Source organism: Scyliorhinus torazame, chromosome 3 (genome assembly GCF_047496885.1).
Source record: "Scyliorhinus torazame isolate Kashiwa2021f chromosome 3, sScyTor2.1, whole genome shotgun sequence".
NCBI lineage: Eukaryota > Metazoa > Chordata > Chondrichthyes > Carcharhiniformes > Scyliorhinidae > Scyliorhinus > Scyliorhinus torazame.
The window spans coordinates 318027846-318049722 of record NC_092709.1 but is presented as its reverse complement, the minus strand read 5'-3'; the positions used below and the strand labels follow the sequence as shown (position 1 = coordinate 318049722).

Genomic DNA, 21877 nt, shown 5'->3' with positions numbered 1-21877 from the left:
ATACGAATAAAAATAATTTTAAAAAAAAAATCATTTACAAGATATTTTTACCTTGTCAGAAAGCATCTAACCTTTGTTTAGAATCGTAGAATCCCTACAGTGCAGAAGGATGCCATTTGGCCCTTCAAGCCTGCACCGACCCTCCGAAAGTGCACTCGCTCCGGGGCCCACTCTGCTGCCCTCTCCTCATAACCCCGTGCATCGATAATGGCCAATCCACCTAACCTACACATCTTTGGACTGAACACTCGGAGGAAACCCATGAAGACATTTGGAGAGCCTGCAAACTCCACACACAAAGTCACCCAAGGCCGGAATCTTACCCAGGTCCCTGGCGCTGTGAAGCAGCAGTGCTAACCATTGTCGTTGTGCCATTGTCAGCTTATCAAGTGGAAAATGACATGCATTGAAACATAAGTGCACTATTCCACATCTGTGCTTGTATTATACAGCTTTCTCTTTTTAAAAATAAGTTGTGTTACTATATGATGCACTGTATTAACAAACTGCTATCTTTGTGAAATTTCATCATATCAGGTTTAAAAAGTACAAGCAGGCTGGAAGTCATTCAAATTCCTTCAGATTATCCAATGGCAGAACAGATGATACAGGTGGGTTTCAAAGCCAGATCTATCAAATGCACAAGCGACACGGGTACAGCAAGAGCTTCAACTTGATATCTAATTGTAAAACAACGTAATGGCATCAATGATAATCCCAAGATAGATGATGTAGTTTACAGTTAAACATGAAGGTATATTACTAATGTCGCTTCCTTGATTCTTCAGTGTGATAGAAGCAGGGAGGTTGTTTCCATTGGCGGGTGAAATTAGAACTAGGGAGCATAGCCTCAAAATAAGGGGGAGCAGATTTAGGACTGAGTTGAAGAGGAACTTCTTCACCCAAAGGGTCGTGAATCTGTGGAATTCCCTGCCCAGTGAACCATTTGAGGTCACCTCATTAAATGTTTTTAGCGCAAAGTTGGATAGAATTTTGAACAGTAAAGGAATAAAAGGTTACGGTGAATGGGCGGGTAAGTGGAGCCGAGTTCACAAAAAGATCAGACATGATCTTGTTGAATGGCTCGAGGGGCCAGATGGCCATCTCCTGTGCCTAGTTGTTATGTGTGTACACATAGATTTTTGATTGACAACGGAGTTGAGTGTTTTGGGTGAATGGCAGGCAAGTGGAGTTATGCCCACAATCAGCCATGGTCATATTGAATGGCAAAGCAGCATACATGGGCTGAAATGTCTCCTTCTGCTCTGATTTCTTGTGATCTTAGAAAATGACTGCTTTGATTGTCAGAGGTGATTGTTCTAGAAATTCTCTCAAAACTGATCTACCATCATTGATGTGGGCAATCTCAATTAAATTTGTGGGGACAGAACTGGACGTAACAGTATCGCTTCAAGCAGAATATATTGTGGCTTCCTTTTGTGTCATTTGCAAATGAATCATCACTCCACTAATGTACATGCATGAAGTTAAGATCTTGTGTGTGTGCATGTGTTCTTGTTTGTTTCTCTCTTGTGTCCCTGAGTCAAGTGAGGATTGGAGAGCCATACAATAGCAACTTGTATTTTTATACAGTCCCTTTACTGTAATAACATGTCCCAAACACTTCACAGGAGTTTTATAAAGCAAAAAATGACACTGACACTTAGGCTGACATTAAGACAGATGGCCAAGAGCTTGGTCAAGAAGCGTTTTAAAGGACAAAAGGGAGGAAAAGGGTTGGAGAGGTTTAGAGAGAATTTCAGAGGCCAAGGCAGCTGGAGGCTTCACCACAGATGGCTGGTTAATTAAAATTTAGCACGCTGGAGGCTAGACTGAAAAGAGCGCAGATATCTGAGAGTTGTGGGGCTGGGGGGATCACATAGGGAAGGGAGTCTATGGACAGATTGGAAAATGAATGAGAATTTTAAAATTAAGGCCTTGCTTCACCAGGAGCTGTTGATCAGCTTGCACAGGGGTGAGTTGGTAGCTATAAACACAGTATGGAGGGAGGACTAAGGCAGTTTTCCCATATTTATTTGGAGGAAACTTTTGCTGATCCAGCGTTGAATGTTGGCGTGACAGTCTGATAATTTAACAATGGTGAAGGAGTGGAGAGAGATGTTACCTATAGTCGTGTAGACCTGGGTGTCATCAGTGTACATGTGAAACCTAATGCTGTGCTTTCAGATGCTCTTGATGGGATGCAGCATTTACATGATAAACAGGAGAGGGCTCAATAGATCCTTCAGGCACACGAGAGGTAAAGGTATGGGAGTGGGAAGAGAAAGCATTGCATACGATACTGTGGCTATGATTAAATAGATGAGAATGGAACCAGGCGAGTGCAGCCCCACCAAGCTGAATGGCAGTTGAGGCATTGGAAGAGGATGGTGTGTTCAACCATGTCAAACTGCAGACCAGTTGTCAAAGAGCAGAATCCCATTTGTGACATTGAGAGGCATTTTACTGTGGCAGGGTTAGAAGCCAGAGTGTTGGGAAAGATGTGCACAGATTTAGGAGACAGCAACCTGTTTAAAGATTTTAGGACGATAAGAGAGGTTGAAGATGAGGCATAAGTTTCCAGGGACATGAGTCCGTTTTTTGAGATGAGGCATAATGTTAAATGCTGGCACAGCCTGATGCAATGCCCACGTCCCATGAATAAATTGAAAGAAAAAAACAATTTAATGGAGAGAGGGATACCATCTGAGGCCATTAACAACGTCAGCTAACAGAATGCACAAAATATTGAGTGCCACTCGAACCTGTTCCTCTATTCAATATGATATAAACATAGAAAATTCCACCCTTTGAACCTCCTCTGCCATTCATGATGATCATGATCATGGCCAATCACCCAACTCGATAGCCTAATCCTGCTTTCCCCATGTCCTTTGATCCCCTTCGCCCTAACTGCTGCTGGAAAACATACAATATTTTGCCCTCAACTATTTCCTGTGGTAACAAATTCCACCACTCCTCATCTCAGTCCTAAATGGTCGACCTCGTATCCTCAGATTGTGACCCCTGGTTCTGGACGCACCCACCACCGGGTACATCCTTCCTGCATCTACCCTGTCTGGTCATGTTAGAATTTTATAGGTTTCAATGAAATTGCTCCCTCATTCTTCTGAACTCCAGCAAATACAATCCTAACCGATTCAATCTCTTTTTTAAAATATATTTTATTCAAAATTTTTGGCCAACCATGACAGTACATTGTGTATCCTTTACACAGTAATATAACAACATAAATAACAATGGCCAGTTTTAAGCAAGAAATAAATAATATATAAACAACATCAAACTTAAAAAACAAAACTAAATGGCAACTGCCTTGTCCCAAATAAATACTCTCCAAAAATACAATTCAGCAGTCCAATATACAATTACCTATAACAACAACCTATACATATTATACATATACACTAACATCCCTCAGAGTCCTTCTGGTTCCTCCCCCCCTCTTTCCCCCCCCCGCCCCCTCCCGGGTTGCTGCTGCTGTCTTCTTCTTTTCCATTCCCTCTATCTTTCTGTGAGGTATTCGACGAACGGTTGCCACCGCCTGGTGAACCCTTGAGCCGATCCCCTTAGGACGAACTTAATCCGTTCCAACTTTATAAACCCTGCCATGTCATTTATCCAGGTCTCCACACCCGGGGGCTTGGCTTCCTTCCACATTAACAATATCCTGCGCCGGGCTACTAGGGACGCAAAGGCCAAAACATCAGCCTCTTTCGCCTCCTGCACTCCCGGCTCCTCTGCAACCCCGAATATAGCCAACCCCCAGCTTGGTTCGACCTGGACCCCACCACCTTCGAAAGCACTTTTGTCACCCCCACCCAAAACCCCTGTAGTGCCGGACATGACCAGAACATGTGGGTGTGATTCGCTGGGCTTCTCGAGCATCTCGCACACCTATCCTCTACTCCAAAAAATTTACTGAGCCGTGCTCCAGTCATATGCGCCCTGTGTAACACCTTAAATTGTATCAGGCTTAGCCTGGCACACGAGGACGATGAGTTTACCCTACTTAGGGCATCAGCCCACAGCCTCTCCTCAATCTCCTCCCCCAGCTCCTCTTCCCATTTCCCTTTCACCTCATCTACCATAATCTCCCCCTCGTCCCTCATTTCCCTATATATGTCTGATACCTTACCGTCCCCCACCCATGTCTTTGAGATCACTCTGTCCTGCACCTCCTGCGTCGGGAGCTGCGGGAATTCCCTCACCTGTTGCCTCGCAAAAGCCCTAGTTGCATATACCGGAATGCATTCCCTTGGCAACCCATATTTTTCGGTCAGCGCTCCCAGACTTGCAAACGTCCCATCTACAAACAGATCTCTCAATTGTGTTACTCCTGCTCTTTGCCATGTTCCAAATCCCCCATCCATTCTCCCCGGAGCAAACCTATGATTATTTCTTATCGGGGACCACACCGAGGCTCCCGTCTTACCCCTATGCCATCTCCACTGCCCCCAGATTTTCAGAGTAGCCACCACCACCGGGCTTGTGGTGAATTTCTTCGGTGAAAACGGCAACGGCGCCGTCGCCATAGCTTGTAGGCTAGTCCCCCTGCAGGACGCCCTCTCCAATCTCTTCCACGCCACTCCCTCCTCTTCTCCCATCCACTTACATACCATTGAGATATTGGCGGCCCAGTAGTACTCACTTAGGCTCGGTAGTGCCAGCCCCCCCCTATCCCTACTACGCTGCAAAAATCCCCTCCTCACTCTCGGGGTCTTCCCGGCCCACACAAAACTCATGATATTCTTCTCAATCCTTTTGAAAAAAGCCTTCGTGATCACCACCGGGAGGCACTGAAACACAAAAAGGAATCTCGGGAGGACCACCATTTTAACCGCCTGCACCCTCCCTGCCAGTGACAGGGATACCATGTCCCATCTCTTGAAGTCCTCCTCCATCTGTTCCACCAACCGCGTTAAATTTAACCTATGCAATGTACCCCAATTCTTGGCTATCTGGATCCCCAAGTAGCGAAAGTCCCTTGTTACCTTCCTCAGCGGTAAGTCCTCTATTTCTCTGCTCTGCCCCCCTGGATGCACCACAAACAACTCACTTTTCCCCATGTTCAGTTTATATCCTGAAAATTCTCCAAACTCCCCAAGTATCCGCATTATCTCTGGCATCCCCTCCGCCGGGTCCGCCACATACAACAACAAATCGTCCGCATACTGAGATACCCGGTGTTCTTCTCCTCCCCTGAGTACTCCCCTCCACTTCCTGGAACCCCTCAATGCTATTGCCAGGGGCTCAATCGCCAGTGCAAACAATAATGGGGACAGAGGACATCCCTGCCTCGTCCCTCTATGGAGCCGAAAATATGAAGACCCCCGTCCATTCGTGACCACGCTCGCCATCGGGGCCCTATACAGCAGCTGTACCCATCTAATATACTCATCTCCAAAGCCAAATCTCAACACCTCCGACAAATAATCCCACTCCACTCTATCAAATGCTTTCTCGGCATCCATCGCCACCACTATCTCCGCTTCCCCCTCTGGTGGGGGCATCATCATTACCCCTAGCAGCCTCCGTATATTCGTATTCAGCTGTCTCCCCTTCACAAACCCAGTTTGGTCCTCATGGACCACCCCGGGACACAATCCTCTATCCTCATTGCCATTACCTTGGCCAGAATCTTAGCGTCTACATTCAGGAGGGAAATAGGCCTATAGGACCCGCATTGCAGCGGGTCTTTTTCTTTCTTTGGGAGAAGCGATATCGTTGCCTCTGACATAGTCGGGGGCAGCTGTCCCCTTTCCCTCGCCTCATTAAAGGTTCTCATCAGTAGCGGGGCGAGCAAGTCCACATATTTCCTGTAAAATTCAACTGGGAATCCATCCGGTCCCGGAGCCTTCCCCGCCTGCATGCTCCTAATTCCTTTCACTACTTCCTCCATTTCGATCTGTGCTCCCAGTCCCACCCTCTCCTGCTCCTCCACCTTAGGAAATTCCACTGGTCCAGAAAACACATCATTCTCTCCTTCCCATCCGGGGGCTGAGCTTCATATAATCTTTCATAGAATGCCTTGAACACTCCATTCACTCTCTCCGCTCCCCGCTCCATCTCTCCCTCCTCATCCCTCACTCCCCCTATTTCCCTCGCTGCTCCCCTTTTCCTCAATTGGTGGGCCAGCAACCTGCTCGCCTTCTCCCCATACTCGTATTGTACACCCTGTGCCTTCCTCCACTGTGCCTCTGCAGTACCCGTAGTCAGCAAATCAAATTCTACATGTAGCCTTTGCCTTTCCCTGTACAGTCCCTCCTCCGGTGCCTCCGCATATTGCTTGTCCATCCTCAGAAGTTCTTGCAGCAACCGCTCCCGTTCCCTACTCTCCTGCTTTCCTTTATGTGCCCTGATTGATATCAGCTCCCCTCTAACCACTGCCTTCAGCGCCTCCCAGACCACTCCCACCTGGACCTCCCCATTATCATTGAGTTCCAAGTACTTTTCAATACACCCCCTCACCCTTAAACACACCCCCTCATCCGACATTAGTCCCATGTCCATTCTCCAGGGTGGACGCCGTTCTTTTTCCTCCCCTTTCTCCAAGTCCACCCAATGTGGAGCGTGATCCGAAATAGCTATAGCCGTATACTCCGTCCCCCTCACCTTCGGGATCAACGCCCTTCCCAAAACAAAAAAGTCTATTCGCGAATAAACTTTGTGGACGTAGGAGAAAAACGAAAACTCCTTACTCCTAGGTCTACTAAATCTCCATGGGTCTACTCCTCCCATCTGGTCCATAAAGTCTTTAAGCACCTTGGCTGCTGCCGGCCTCCTTCCAGTCCTGGACCTCGATCTGTCCAGCCCTGGTTCCAGCACCGTGTTAAAATCTCCACCCATTACCAACTTCCCCACCTCTAGGTCCAGGATATGTCCTACCATACGCCTCATAAAGTTGGCATCATCCCAGTTCAGGGCATATACGTTCACTAAGACCACCGCCTCCCCTTGCAATTTGCCACTCACCATCACGTATCTGCCCCCACTATCCGCCACTATGATCTTTGCCTCAAACATTACCAGCTTCCCCACTAGTATAGCCACCCCCCTGTTTTTTGCGTCTAGCCCCGAATGAAACACCTGCCCCACCCATCCTTTGCGAAGTCTAACCTGGTCTATCAGTTTCAAATGCGTCTCCTGCAGCATAACCACATCTGCCTTAAGTTTCTTTAGGTGTGCGAGTACCCGTGCCCTCTTTATCGGCCCGTTCAGCCCTCTCACATTCCACGTGATCAGCCGGGTTGGGGGGCTCTTTACCCCCCCCCCCCTTGTCGATTAGCCATCCCCTTTTACCCAGCTCCTCACCCGGTTCCCACGCAGCTGTGTCCTCCCCAGGCTGTGCCCCCCCGCCCCGCCCACCCCACCCCATACCACCTCCCCTTTCTCCCCAGCAGCAGCAACCCAGTAAATCCCCCCCTCCCATCCCCCCCCCCCCCCCCCCCCCCCCCCCCGCTAGATCCCCCACTAGCGTAGTTACACCCCCCATGTGGCTCCCAGAAGTCAGCACAATCTGGCCGACCTCGGCTTCCCCCCGTGACCTCGGCTCGCACCGTGCGACGCCCCCTCCTTCCTGCTTCCCTATTCCCGCCATAATTATCATAGCGCGGGAACAAAGCCCGCGCTTCCCTTTTGGCCCCGCCCCCAATGGCCAACGCCCCCAACTCCTCCACCTCCCTTCCTCCCTCCCCCACAACCTGTGGAAGAGAGAAAAGTTACCGGGTCGCAGGATTAACAACATAAAAATCATCTCCCCCCCCCCCCCCTTTTTTCCCCCCTCTTCGCCCCCCATATTCGCCCCACCACTTTGTCTCAAACGTTATTTTTTAATAACCCACTCATTCCAATTTCTCTTCAACAATAAATGTCTACGCCTCATCTGCCGTTTCAAAGTAGTGGTGCTTCCCTTGATATGTGACCCACAGTCTTGCCGGCTGCAGCATTCCAAATTTGATCTTTTTATAAAGCACCGCCTTGGCCCGATTAAAGCTCGCCCTCCTTCTCGCCACCTCCGCACTCCAGTCTTGATATATGCGGATCACCGCGTTCTCCCATCTACTGCTCCGAGTTTTCTTTGCCCATCTTAGGACCATCTCTCTGTCCTTAAAACGGAGGAATCTCACCACTATGGCTCGAGGAATTTCTCCAGCCCTCGGTCTTCGCGCCATAACTCGGTAGGCTCCCTCCACCTCCTGCGGACCCGTCGGGGCCTCCGATCCCATCAACGAGTGCAGCATCGTGCTCACATATGCCCCGACGTCCGCCCCTTCTGCACCTTCAGGAAGACCAAGAATCCTTAAATTCTTCCTCCTCGCATTATTCTCCAGCACCTCCAGCCTTTCCACACATCGTTTATGGTGTGCCTCGTGCATCGCCGTCTTCACCACCAGGCCCTGTATATCGTCCTCGTTCTCGGCAGCCTTTGCCTTCACGACCCGAAGCTCCCGCTCCTGGGTCTTTTGCTCATCTTTTAGCCCTTCAATCGCCTGTAATATCGGGGCCAACAGCTCCTTCTTCATCTCCTTTTTAAGCTCTTCCACGCAGCGTTTCAAAAACTCGTGTTGTTCAGGGCCCCATATTAAACTGCCACCTTCCGACGCCATCTTGGTTTTTGCTTGCCTTCCTTGCCGCTGCTCTAAAGGATCCACCGCAATCCGGCCACTTTCCCCTCCTTTTTCCATCCGTATCCAGGGGGGATTCCCTTCTGGTATACCGCACAGTGCTTTTAGCCGTTAAAATTGCCGTTGGGGCTCTTATTAAGAGCCCAAAAGTCCGTTCCACCGGGAGCTGCCGAAACGTGCGACTTAGCTGGTCATCGCCGCACCCGGAAGCCAACCGATTCAATCTCTGCTCGTACGTCAGTTCCGCCATCCCAAGAATCAGTCTGGTAAACCTTTGCTGCACTCCCTGAGCAAGAACAGCCATCCTGAGATAAGGAGACCCAAACTGCACGCACTATTCCAGGTGTGGTCTCACCAAGGCCCTGTATAATTGCAGCAAGACATACCTGTTCCTGTACTCTCTTTCTCTCACAATGAAGACGAGCATACCATTTGTCTTCTTTATTGCCTGCTGTACCTGCATGCTTACCTTCAGTGACTGGTATATAACATAAGAACTAGGAGCAGGAGTAGGCCATCTGGTCCCTCGAGCCTGCTCCACCATTCAATGAGATCATGGCTGATCTTTTGTGGACTCAGCTCCACTTGGCGGCCCGAACACCATAACCCTTAATCCCTTTATTCTTCAAAAAACTATCTATCTGTATCTTAAAAACATTTAATGAAGGAGCCTCTACTGCTTCACAGGGCAAGGAATTCCATAGATTCACAACCCTTTGGGTGAAGAAGTGCCTCCTAAACTCAGTCCTAAATCTACTTCCCCTTATTTTGAGGCAATGCCCCCTAGTTCTGCTTTCACCAGCCAGTGGAAACAACCTGCCTGCATCTATCCTATCTATTCCCTTCATAATTTTATGTTTCTATAAGATCCCCCCTCATCCTTCTAAATTCCAACGAGTACAGTCCCAGTTTACTCAACCTCTCCTCGTAATCCAACCCCTTCAGCTCTGGGATTAACCTAGTGAATCTCCTCTGCACACCCTCCAGTGCCAGTACGTCCTTTCTCAAGTAAGGAGACCAAAACTGAACACACTACTCCAGGTGTGGCCTCACTAACACCTTAAACAATTGCAGCATAACCTCCCTCGTCTTAAACTCCATCCCTCTAGCAATGAAGGACAAAATTCCATTTGCCTTCTTAATCACCTGTAAACCAACTTTTTGCGATTCATGCATTAGCACACCCAGGTCTCTCTGCACAGCAGCATCTTTGAACATTTTATCATTTAAATAATCCCTTTTGCTGTTATTCCTACCAAAATGGATAACCTCACATTTGTCAACATTGTATTCCATCTGCCAGACCCTAGCCCATTCACTTAGCCTATCCAAATCCCTCTGCAGACTTCCAGTAGCCTCTGCACCTTTTGCTTTACCACTCATCTTAGTGTCGTCTGCAAACTTGGACACATTGCCCTTGGTCCCCAGCTCCAAATCATCTATGTAAATTGTGAACAATTGTGGGCCCAACACTGATCCCTGAGGGACACCACTAGCTACTGATTGCCAACCAGAGAAACACCCATTAATTCCCACTCTTTGCTTTCTATTAATTAACCAATCCTCTATCCATGCTACTACTTTCCCCTTAATGCCATGCATCTTTATCTTATGCAGCAACCTTTTGTGTGGCAACTTGTCAAAGGCTTTCTGGAAATCTAGATATACCACATCCATTGGCTCCCCGGTATCTACCGCACCGGTAATGTCCTCAAGAAATTGCACTAAATTAGTTAGGCACGACCTGCCCTTTATGAACCCATGCTACGTCTGCCCAATGGGACAATTTCCATCCAGATGCCTCGCTATTTCTTCCTTGATGATAGATTCCAGCATCTTCCCTACTACCGAAGTTAAGCTCATTGGCCTATAATTACCCGCTTTCTGCCTACCTCCTTTTTTAAACAGTGGTGTCACGTTGGCTAATTTCCAACCGCTGGGACCACCCCAGAGTCTAGTGAATTTTGGTAAATTATCACGTGCATTTGCAATTTCCCTAGCCATCTCTTTTAGCACTCTGGGATGCATTCCATCAGGGCCAGGAGACCTGTCTACCTTTAGCCCCATTAGCTTGCCCATCACTATCTCCTTAGTGATAACAATCCTCGCAAGGTCCTCACTTGTCATAGCGTCATTTCCATCAGTCACTGGCATGTTATTTGTGTCTTGCACTGTGAAGACCGACCCAAAAACCCTGTTCAGTTCCTCAGCCATTTCCTCATCTCCCATTATTAAATCTCCCTTCTCATCCTCTAAAGGACCAATATTTATCTTAGCCACCCTTTTTTGTTTTATATATTTGTAGAAGCTTTTACTATCTGTTTTTATATTCTGAGCAAGTTTACTCTCATAATCTATCTTACTCTTCTTTATAGCTTTTTTAGTAGCTTTCTGTTGCCCCCTAAAGATTTCCCAGTCCTCTAGTCTCCCACTAATCTTTGCTACTTTGTATGCTTTTTCCTTCAATTTGATACTCTCCCTTATTTCCTTAGATATCCACGGTCGATTTTCCCTCTTTCTACCGTCCTTCCTTTTTGTTGGTATAAACCTTTGCTGAGCACTGTGAAAAATCGCTTGGAAGTTTCTCCACTGTTCCTCAACTGTTTCACCATAAAGTCTTTGCTCCCAGTCTACCTTAGCTAGTTCTTCTCTCATCCCATTGTAATCTCCTTTGTTTCAGCACAAAACACTAGTGTTTGATTTTACCTTGTCATCCACCAACTGTATTTTAAATTCCACCATATTGTGATCGCTCCTTCCGAGAGGATCCCTAACTATGAGATCCTGAATCAATTCTGTCTCATTACACAGGACCAGATTTAGGACCGTTTGTTCCCTCGTAGGTTCCGTTGCATACTGTTCTAGGAAACAATCGTGGATACATTCTATAAACTCCTCCTCAAGGCTGCCCTGACCGACCTGATTAAACCAATCGACATTAAAATCCCACATGATATCTGCTGTACCATTTCTACATGCATCAGTTATTTCTTTGTTTATTGCCTGCCCCACCATAATGTTACTATTTGGTGGCCTATAGACTACTCCTATCAGTGACTTTTTCGCCTTACTATTCCTGATTTCCACCCAAATGGATTCAACCTTATCCTCCATAGCACCGATGTCATCCCTTACTATTGCCCGGATGTCATCCTTAAATAACAGAGCTACACCACCTCCCTTACCATCCACTCTGTCCTTCCGAATAGTTTGATACCCTCGGATATTTAACTCCCAGCGGTGACCATCCTTTAACCACCCAGGACACCCAGGTCCTGTTGCACAGTCCCCTCTCCAAATTTATGGCCACTCCGATAATAGTTTGCATTCTCGTTTTTGCTTCCAAAGTGCATAACATCACAGCTGATTTATTTTTATTCTTTCATGGATTTGGCTGTAGATGGCAAGGCCAGCATTTGTTGCCTGTTTCTAATTGCCCTTGTAATAAGTGGCTTACTGGGCCATTTCGGAGGACAGTTAAGAGTCAACCATGTTACTGTGGATTTGCAATGACCTGTAGGCCACACTAGGTAAAGATGGCAGTTTTCTTCCCTAAAAGAAAGGATTTTCGTGAATAAATGGATTTTTACGACAATCGATGATTAGTTTAATGCTTTCTATTACTGAGTCTAGCTTACAATTCCGATTTTTAAAATTGAATCTAAATTCCACCAGCTGCCATGGTGGGATTTGAACCCATGCCTTGTACTGACATTACCACAATACCATTGTATACCCCAAGATTTTTTCTGACTGCTCCCCAAACCTCATTGATTCGCTGAGTCACCAACAATCTATTTGAGCTTGAATATACTCCGTGATGGATCAACCACAGTCCTCTACAGTAGATATTTCCAAAGATTCACAACCCTCCATGCAAAGAAACGTATCCTGAGACTGTGCCACTGTGTTTTAGCTTCTCCAGCCTTTAATGATCTACCCTGCCGAGCCTCTTCAGAATCAGGGCCTGTTGCCAAATTCTCTGGCACCGGATATTTGGTGGAGGCGGGAATCACGGCGGTTGCCCCCCCCCCCCTTCCTCCCACCGTGATTGTCCGGCCCGCGATGGACCGAAGTCCCGCTGCTGGAATGCCTGTCCCGCCGGTGAGAATCAAACCACCTCTCTTACTGGGGGTGGGGGGAGACTCTGGGGTCCGGGGGAGGGGGGGGTGATCTGGCCCCGGGGGGTGCCCCCACGGTGGCCGGGCCCACGATCGGGGCCCACCGATCCGCGGGCGGGGCTGTGCCGTGGGGGCACTCTTTCCCTCCGCCTTGGCCACAGCCTTCACCATGGCCGACGCGTAAGAACAAGTATATCCTTCGTTAGATGTGGACACCAAAACTTGCACAGACCTCCAGGTGTGGTCTCATCAAAGGCCCATACAATTATTACTGTACTTCAGTCCCCTCGCAATAAATACTAATATGCTAATTACTTATACCTATGTGCTAACTTTGTTCCTTGTTGATTAATCCAAATTTCCCTGAATACCAAGATATAGTTTCAGGCCTTTAAATTACAAATGATCTTTTTGATTCTTATTACCAAAGTGCATAAAATTACAGTACACAGCATCGTATTCCACCTGCCACTTCGTTCCCCATTCACTTGGCATGGCTCTATTGCTTTGCTGTCTCCTCTTGCCCTCATAGTTTTCGTTCACATCCAGCTCTGTATTGTCAAACAACTTTTGTATGATATGTTCAGTATCTTTGATAAGTCATTATCATTAATATAGATTGTAAATAACTGAAGCACTTGCACTGAACTTTGTGGCAGTTCACCAGTTACACTGTGCCAACTTGAAAATGTCATGTTTATCCCTACACTGCTTGCTGTCAGTTAACTAATCCTCATTTACTACTCCCAACTCCTTGAGTCCCTCTCTTGCATATTGAGCTTTATGTGACATGGTATTGAGTGTTTTTTGGAAATCTGGAAAAAGACAACTTTATCTACCCTGCTAGTTTCATCTTTTAAAAAAATCTAATAAATTTATTAAACATATTTTATCTTTCATGAAAACATGCTGACACTTAATAATTCATGCCAGCATTTTGCTAATGGCTGATGTCAAGCTAACTGATGTGTACTTCACTATTATCTTTCTTGAAGAGTGGTGTTTGCTAACTTTTTAAGCTTCATAATTTATATATAGAATCCCTATGTTGCAGAATGGAGGCCATTCAGCCCACCACCTATGAAAGAGCATCCTACCCAGGCCCACTCCCCCACCCTATCCCCGTAATCCCACCTAACCGTTGGACACTAAGGGGCAATTTCACATGGCCAATCTACATAACCTGCACATCTTTGGACTGTGGGACGAAACCTGAGCACCCGGAGTAACCCCACGCAGACGCAAGGAGAATGTGCAAAATCCACACAGACAGTCACCCAAGGTTGGATGAAGGAAGCTACAGCATTAGTTGCTTCCGATAAAAGAAGGGTCAATCTTAACTGCAGATGCAGTCAGGGCAAGGAATTCCTACCATTTTAACTCCATGATCTCATTTAAATAGCCCAGTAGTTTCCAAACAACCAAATCACAAAGTCCCAGGGGAGAGAATAAATCCCAGGTGTAACAATTGGCAATTGTTGGTGATGCCAGGAGGGGGAAACGGAGCAAGACCAGGGTAGGGGAAATGCAAGGACACAGGTGGGACTGTGGCCTCTCTTGTGCAGTGAGGGTTCAGTCCTTGCATGGGCCTTCAGAAGGTGATGTTAAATTTGCCATTGCCGCCTATGCCAGTAAATGGGACCACAACTTTTCCATGTTCAGTAAGCCCCTGCCCGGTGGGGGGTGAGCAGCCTTCGGTGTCCAAATGAAGGCACGTAATGACGGTGATGAGAATGTGGCACAGCACAAACCATCCCGTGACTAGATTTTAACCTACTTGTCTTTAAAATAAAGTAAAACAAATGCAATGTTTTTTGTATTTCTTTTATAGACCCACACGACGTAGATGCAGACTGTTAACACTAGCAACGTTTAAAAGGGAACTTGGGTAGAAAGCATCCATCTTCATTACATGGTCCCGGTGTAGAAAGCAAAGGGTCAACCCTAATTCTAATGCCCCACAGGCTAAACACCTTTAGCCATACTCTGGGTGATGCACAATCTGCACCCAAAGTGGCCACAGGTTGTATGGCAGCAGAGCAAAGCCTGCCTGCTCCCCAGCAAGTCAAATCCAGCAAACCCTTCCGATAAACAGGAGAGATTCTGTACTGGAGGAGTGCACATGCCCATCCTACATATGCAGCACCGTTAAGCAGCTGGCAGGCAGCAAGCATCAACACTAATAAACGTGCCGCAGAAACCTTGCAGGAAGAGGTGGGGGGATATTTTTGGTTGTGTAGCTGTAATAGTTCAGGACAATTTTGACCGAATACCCCTCTGATTTCAAATTCTTAAAAACACTATTTAAATACTTAAAATGAAGATGAAATGAAAATCGCTTATTGTCACAAGTAGGCTTCAAATGAAGTTACTGTGAAAAGCCCCTAGTCGCCACATTCCGGCGCCTGTTCGGGGAGGTGGGTACAGGAATTGAACCGTGCTGCTGGCCTGCCTCGGTCTGCTTTAAAAGCCAGCTGTTTAGCCCTGTGCTAAACTGGCCCCTAATAGACTCACTGTCTAGGAAGTAAGCAGACTTTTTCTTTGGTGAATGATCTCTACAGTGTGAGGTCAGTCAGCCACAAATTTTTTTTTTGAAGATTGCTGGCCTGAACACAATTAAATGCTTTGTTTTCTTTTCCTTTTGTGAAGGGTGATTGTGCAGGAGATTGTTTCAATAAACAATCTGTTTTTGGTGATGGTAATTTAGAGGAGAATATTGGCAACAAAACTGCCTTTTCTTCCAAATGCACCATGGGATCTTTCACATGTACCTAAGCTATCAAAATAGACAAGGAAAGCCTCCTTTTCACAGTATAACAAAAGGACAGCACCTCTGATATTGCAGGGCTCCCTCTGTACTACACTAAAATGTCAGTCTAGATTATGTGCTGAAGGCCTGGATTTCATTTGATTTGATTTATTGTCACATGTACCGAAGTACAGTGAGAAAAGTATTTATCTGCGGCCGAGGAACATACACAGTACTTACATAGTAGACACAAGAATAATCAACAGGGAACATTGACAAATGGTACATCGACAAAACAGTGATTGGTTACGGTGTGGAACAAGGGGCCAAACAAAGCAAATACATGAGCAAGAGCAGCATAGGGCGTCGTGAATAGTGTTCTTACAGGGAACAGATCAGTCTGAGGGGGAGTTATTCAGGAGTCTTGTAGCTGTGGGGAAGAAGCTGTTCCTATGTCTGGATGTGCGAGTCTTCAGACTTCTGTACCTTCTGCCTGATGGAAGGGTCTGGAAGAAGGTAATGCTTGGGTGGGAGGGGTCTCTGATTAGCCTTGAGCCCACAAAAGTCTGATACGGAGGTGAAAGAACTGCATTGACAAGACGTAAACATTTTAAAGTGTCCTGGTGCATGAATGAGAGATTGAGAACCAAATTTGTTTTTGCTGTGCCCTACCTTATAGTGCTTGATCATTTTGGAATTCAGTGCAATTTTGAAGTAAAGTTGATTTTGTCCTCAGTCACCAATGTAACAACCTTTTCTGAGAATAGATGTTGTAAATCATAGAAAACAATCCATATTTAAATGAGTGTTCTTTGTAGAGAAAGAACCAGAAGTTGTTTAAACCAAAATGCATGTACTTTTCTAGTTAAATAATAGCTAACTAATTTTAGTATCTTAAAATTACTTAGTACTGTTTCAGATTTTTTTTAAATGAAATAGTTGCATGATGCCGCATTATCTCTTAGATTAGCAGTTTGCTAGGTCCTTCTGCAATATAGATGTGCCAGAACATTTAAATTCTGTCATTTTTGACATTTTTAAAAATGGCTTCTGTAATGGAATTGTCATTTTCTAGTTCATGAGAATGCCAGAATTTGTCAATACTTGTAATTTTTTGCTTTTTAATTATAATGATCAAACCTTGAAAACATGGCAGTGTTTTAGAAAGGGACCAAATAACTCGCTGAAGTTCATTCTTATTTTGCTTTCCATTTTAGTTTCACATTTACTAGTAAATTAGTCCCCATTTCCACAATAATAGTGTTGTCATAGAATTTACAGTGCAGAAGGAGGCCATTCGGCCCATCGGGTCTGCACCGGCTCTTTGAAAGAGCACCCTACCCAAGCCCACACCTCCACCCTATCCCCATAACCCAGTAACCCCACCCAACACTAAGGGTAATTTTGGACACTTAAGGGCAATTTATCATGGCCAATCCACCTAACCTGCACATCTTTGGACTGTGGGAGGAAACCGGAGCACCCGGAGGAAACCCACGCACACACGGGGAGGATGTGCAGACTCCGCACAGACAGTGACCCAAGCCGGAATCGAACCTGGGACCCTGGCGCTGTGAAGCAATTGTGCTAACCACTATGCTGCCGTGCTGCCCACAATCTCCTACTCATGGAGATATTTTAGTTTTCACTGGTATGAAGGTGGTTTTGAGATAAGACCATAAGATATAGGAGCAGAATTAGGCCACTCGACCCATCAAGTCTGCTCTGCCATTCAATCATGGCTGATAATTTTCTAACTCTCCAATCTCCTGCCTTCTCCCCATAACCCCCGGTGCCCTTATTAATCAAGAACCTATCGATCTCTGTCTTAAAGATACTCCGTGTTTTGGCCTCCATAACCTTCTGCGCAAAGAGTTCCACAGATTCACCACCCTCTGGTTGAAGAAATTCCTCCTCATCTCTGTTTTAAAGGATCGTCCCTTTAGTCTGAGATTGTGTCCTCTGCTTCGAGTTTTTCCTCCAAGTGGAAACATCCTCACGACAATCACTCTATCCAAGCCTCGCACTGTCCTGTAAGTTTGATAAGATCCCCCCTCATCCTTCCAAACTCCAACGAGTACAGACCCAGAGTCCTCAACCATTCCTCATATGACAAGCTCTTCATTCCAGGAATCATTCTTGTGAACCTCCTCTGGACCCTTTCCAAGGCCAGCACATCCTTCCTTAGATACGGGGCCCAAAACTGCTCACATTACTCCAATTGGAGTATGACCAGAGCCTTATACAGCCTCAGAAGTATATCCCTGTTCTTTTTTCTAGTCCTCTCGACACGAATGCTAACATGGCATTTGCCGTCCAGATCTTAACCTAAGAGAATCGTGAACAAGGACTCCCAAGTCCCTTTGTGCTTCTGATTTCCTGAGCATTTCCCCATTTAGACAATAGTCTGTGCCTCCATTTCTCCTTCCAAAGTGCAGAACCTCACACTTTTCTACACTGCATTCCATCTGCCACTTCCTTGCCCACTCTCCTGGCCTGTCCATGTCCTTCTGCAGCCTGCCTGCTTCCTCAATTTCGACCTGTCCCTCTACAGATTTTTGTATCATCTGCAAACTTAGCAACAGTGCCTTCAGTTCCTACTTCCAGATCATTAATGTATATTGTGAAAGGTTGTGGTCCTAGGCACACCACTAGTCACCCGGCTGCCATCCTGAAAAAGACCCCTTTATCTCCTCTCTCTGCCTTCTGCCAGTCAGCCAATCCTCTATCCATGCCTGGATCGTACTCTTTCACACCTTGGACTCTTAACTTATTTAACAGTATCCTATGCGGCACCTTTCCTTCTGGAAATCTAAATAAATCATGTCCACTGGTTCTCCTTTGTCTAACTTCCTTGTTACTTCCTGAAAGAACTCTTAACAGATTTGTCAAACATGACCTCCCCTTGACTAAGCCATGCTGACTCAGTCCTATTTTATCATGCACTTCCAAGTACTCCGCAATCTCATTTTTAATAATGGAGTCTAAAATCTTACCAATGACCGAAGTCAGGCTAACAGGACTATAATTTCCCGTCTTCTGCCGCCCTCCCTTCTTAAACAGTGGTGTTACATTAGCCACTTTCCAGTCTTCCGGGACCCTTCCTGACTCTAGCGATTCCCCCACAATCTCCTCCGCTATCTCTTTTAAAAGTTGGTGAAAGGCAGCGAAGTGTGGCTTGCTGTAGTTTCAGAATAGCTTCCTTATGATCAATCAGTGAAACTGCATTTTTTTTTTTTCATTCCTCAGTTGAATGGTTGCTAATTTTGGAAAATATGGCCCTATCTCCAGAAAGAACTGGACTGAGCAGGAGATACCAAATATTAGTTATTTCTGCCTCCCTTCAATAATGATCGTTAATGATCATTTCGTTTTATATTGACATTCTTAAAGTACACATTAGAAGTGAACTAAGTACAGCAAATCCACAACTGTATATTGAACAATTCAAAAGCAACAGCGGTGTACGCTTAAGTAAATGAAATCAAACCAAAAGGAAATAAGATATAATATTCCCAAAATATCATGCTGACTTTTGCAGCTCCCTGTATATTGTCTCAATTCTCTACTTTGGACATTGATAGGCAGCCATGTTACTTTATTATCATTTGAAGCAAAAAATGATTTTTTTGTATGTTGAGTTTATTGATCTAAAAGCACAACATGCACAGCTTTACACCATATTTGTGGGACTATACTCCAAATATGTGAGCTGTGCACAATTCTGTTTTCAAGCTTTTTTGTGTTCACTTCAGCAGCTTTTGAGACCACCCTACTTTGCTCATCTCTGGTAAAGTCAATGTTATGTTTTCATTCTTTTCTTTTTTTGCCATTTCTTGCCTTGCTGTGCCATTCTATTCCACTTTTCTGAACCAGAGCTTGCATTTCATGTGCCTGGCTAATCTATTTCTTTCTTTCCTTGCATATGAGGTGCACTTAAATAGCATGAAGTGTGCAAGATTGTGAATATTGTACGGTTTTTTGATCAGATTTGATATGTTTTGGTATTATAATTTTAAAAGTATTGCTACTTCAAAATAATTTTCCTTGTGGCATGAATATAATCTGTAATTGCAGATGATACAGATCTTAATGATTATTCCTCTCTCTGTCTAACAAGTATCCTCTCGGTCCTGGTCATCAGCGGTTGGTACAACCCACACCAGAGCAATACTTGTAATTCACCAAATGGCAATATCGGTCAAATATCACAAATAAAAGTTCGCGAAGAAATGGAACGATTCACATATATTAGTCAGTGTGCTAAAATGTTGAGGTTAATCTGTATTGTTGGGACAGAGGAAAAGTATCATTGTTCTGCATCAACCTGTGCTAAACTTTAACTAACAGCATTTCATGCTAACACTGGGTGACAAAAGTATAAAAATGTTCTAAGTCTCCAATTCTAACTTAATGTTAAATGTAACCAAACATAAAATGTGCAAATTCAGTATAAAACCTTATCTAATTTGAGGCCAATGATATAAGAGTAAAAATGCTCATATTTTAACTTGTTGACATTTTTATTTTTTATTTACTCATTCATAGGATTTGGGTATAACAGGCAGGGACAAAATTTGTTGGCCAAACCTAATGTCCCTTGAACTGAGTGGCTTGCTTGGCTATTTCCGAGGGCAGTTAAGAGTCAACCACATTGCAATGGGCCTGGAATCACATGTAGGCCAGACCAGGTAAAGCTGGCAGATGGGATTTTACAAAAACCAATGATTCATGGTTATGGTCACAAGGGCTAGCTTTTAATTCCAGATTTATTAATTGATCGATTGAACTTAAATTCTAACGCTGCTGTGGTAGGATTTGAAGCAGAGCATTAGTCTGCATCTCTGGATTTCTTGCCCAGTGACATTACCACCATACCACTACCTCCCTCAATGCTACATACATTGCAATCATGTTCTTTCAACTTTCACAGTTATCAACTTGATTACTCTATGTATACTAGCAATTTTTAAAAATTATGATGTGATAAACTGGATGCTATAATTCCATTCATGGTTCTGCTGAAATTTAATAATTGCTTTTCCTTTGATCTACCAACTGTATTTCTAGTTTGTAACGCTGCTTCTTGACTATCGTTAGCAGATGGCTTAGTAATACTAGTACAGTGTTTAATTAGTCGTGTTGTAAAACACATTTAAAATCTCTTTATTACAGTAAAGCCCTATAACTATCTGACCATAGGCTGAGTGGAGTAGTTTATGGGCCCCCTGATAGTGGTTACACTGCAGGACTGAGTGAGTATCCAGGATGAAATAAATGGGGCTTGTGAGAAAGGTACCACAATAATCTGCACGTAAATTGGGCGACTCACATTGGCCAAGGTAGCCTGGAAAATGAGTTCATAGTATATTCAGGACAATTTATTCGAGTAATATTTTCCGAACCAACCAAGGAGCAGGCTACTCTGGATCTGATGATGACTAATGAGATAGGATTAATCGACCACCTCATGATAAAGCCCCTTCTAAGTGACAGCGATCATATTATGATAGAATTTCATGTTCAGTTTGAAGGGGAGAAATGTGGGACTAAGACAAATTTAAACCTGAATAAAGATAATTATAAGGATAGGGAAACAGATCCAGCTAAAGTGAATTGGGAAACTAGTTTGTAAGATAGGACAGTAGAAATGCAGTGGCAGACTTTAAAAAAATATTAAATAACTCTCAGCAAAGATTTATCCAGTGCAAAATATACACTTTGAGAAAGATACATCATCCAAGGCTGAATAAGGAAGTTAAGAGTAGTATCAAATTAAAAGAAGCATACAAATCTGCAAAGATTAGTGGTAGGTCAGAAGGTTGGTCAGAAGAACCAGTAAAGAATGACTTCAAAAAAATTGGGGTGAAAGTAGAGTATAAGAGAAAGCTAGCTGGTAATATAAAATCAGATAGTGAGAGTTTCTACAAGTATTTAAATAGGAAAAGAGTAACTGAATCTAATGTTGGTCCTTTAAAGAGTGTCTGGGGAATTGATAATAGGCCAACAAGGAAATGGCAGAGGCATGGAACAAGTATCACTGTAAAAGACTTCGAAACCTCCCCAAAGATTCTTGCAAATCAAAAGGTGAATGGGAGGGTGGAACAGAAAACAATTACCATCACTAGGGAAAAGGTACTGGGAAAACTATTAGACCTGAAGACTGACAAGTCCCTGGGACCTGCATCTTTGCGTCTTAAAAGTAGTGGCAGCAGAAGTATTGGTTAGAATTTTCCAAAATACCTTGGATTCTGGAAGAGTCCCAGTAGATTGGAAGATAAATAATGTAATGCCTTTCTTTCAGAAAAGAGAAACAGAAAAGCAGGAATCTACATGCCAGTTTGCTTCACATCTGTCAT

General features: G+C 44.8%; 1 protein-coding gene across 8 annotated transcripts in view; it reads left to right on the top strand.

Annotated features, from left to right (window-relative positions):
- Window positions 1-21877, top strand: part of ptpra (protein tyrosine phosphatase receptor type A) — a 373815-nt gene that overhangs the window by 233133 nt on the left and 118805 nt on the right. For all 8 annotated transcript variants that reach the window (XM_072497621.1, XM_072497618.1, XM_072497619.1 and 5 more), the window contains one exon: window positions 538-611. In XM_072497621.1, the coding sequence (XP_072353722.1) occupies window positions 538-611 (74 nt within the window). The remainder of the gene's footprint in view (window positions 1-537; window positions 612-21877) is intronic.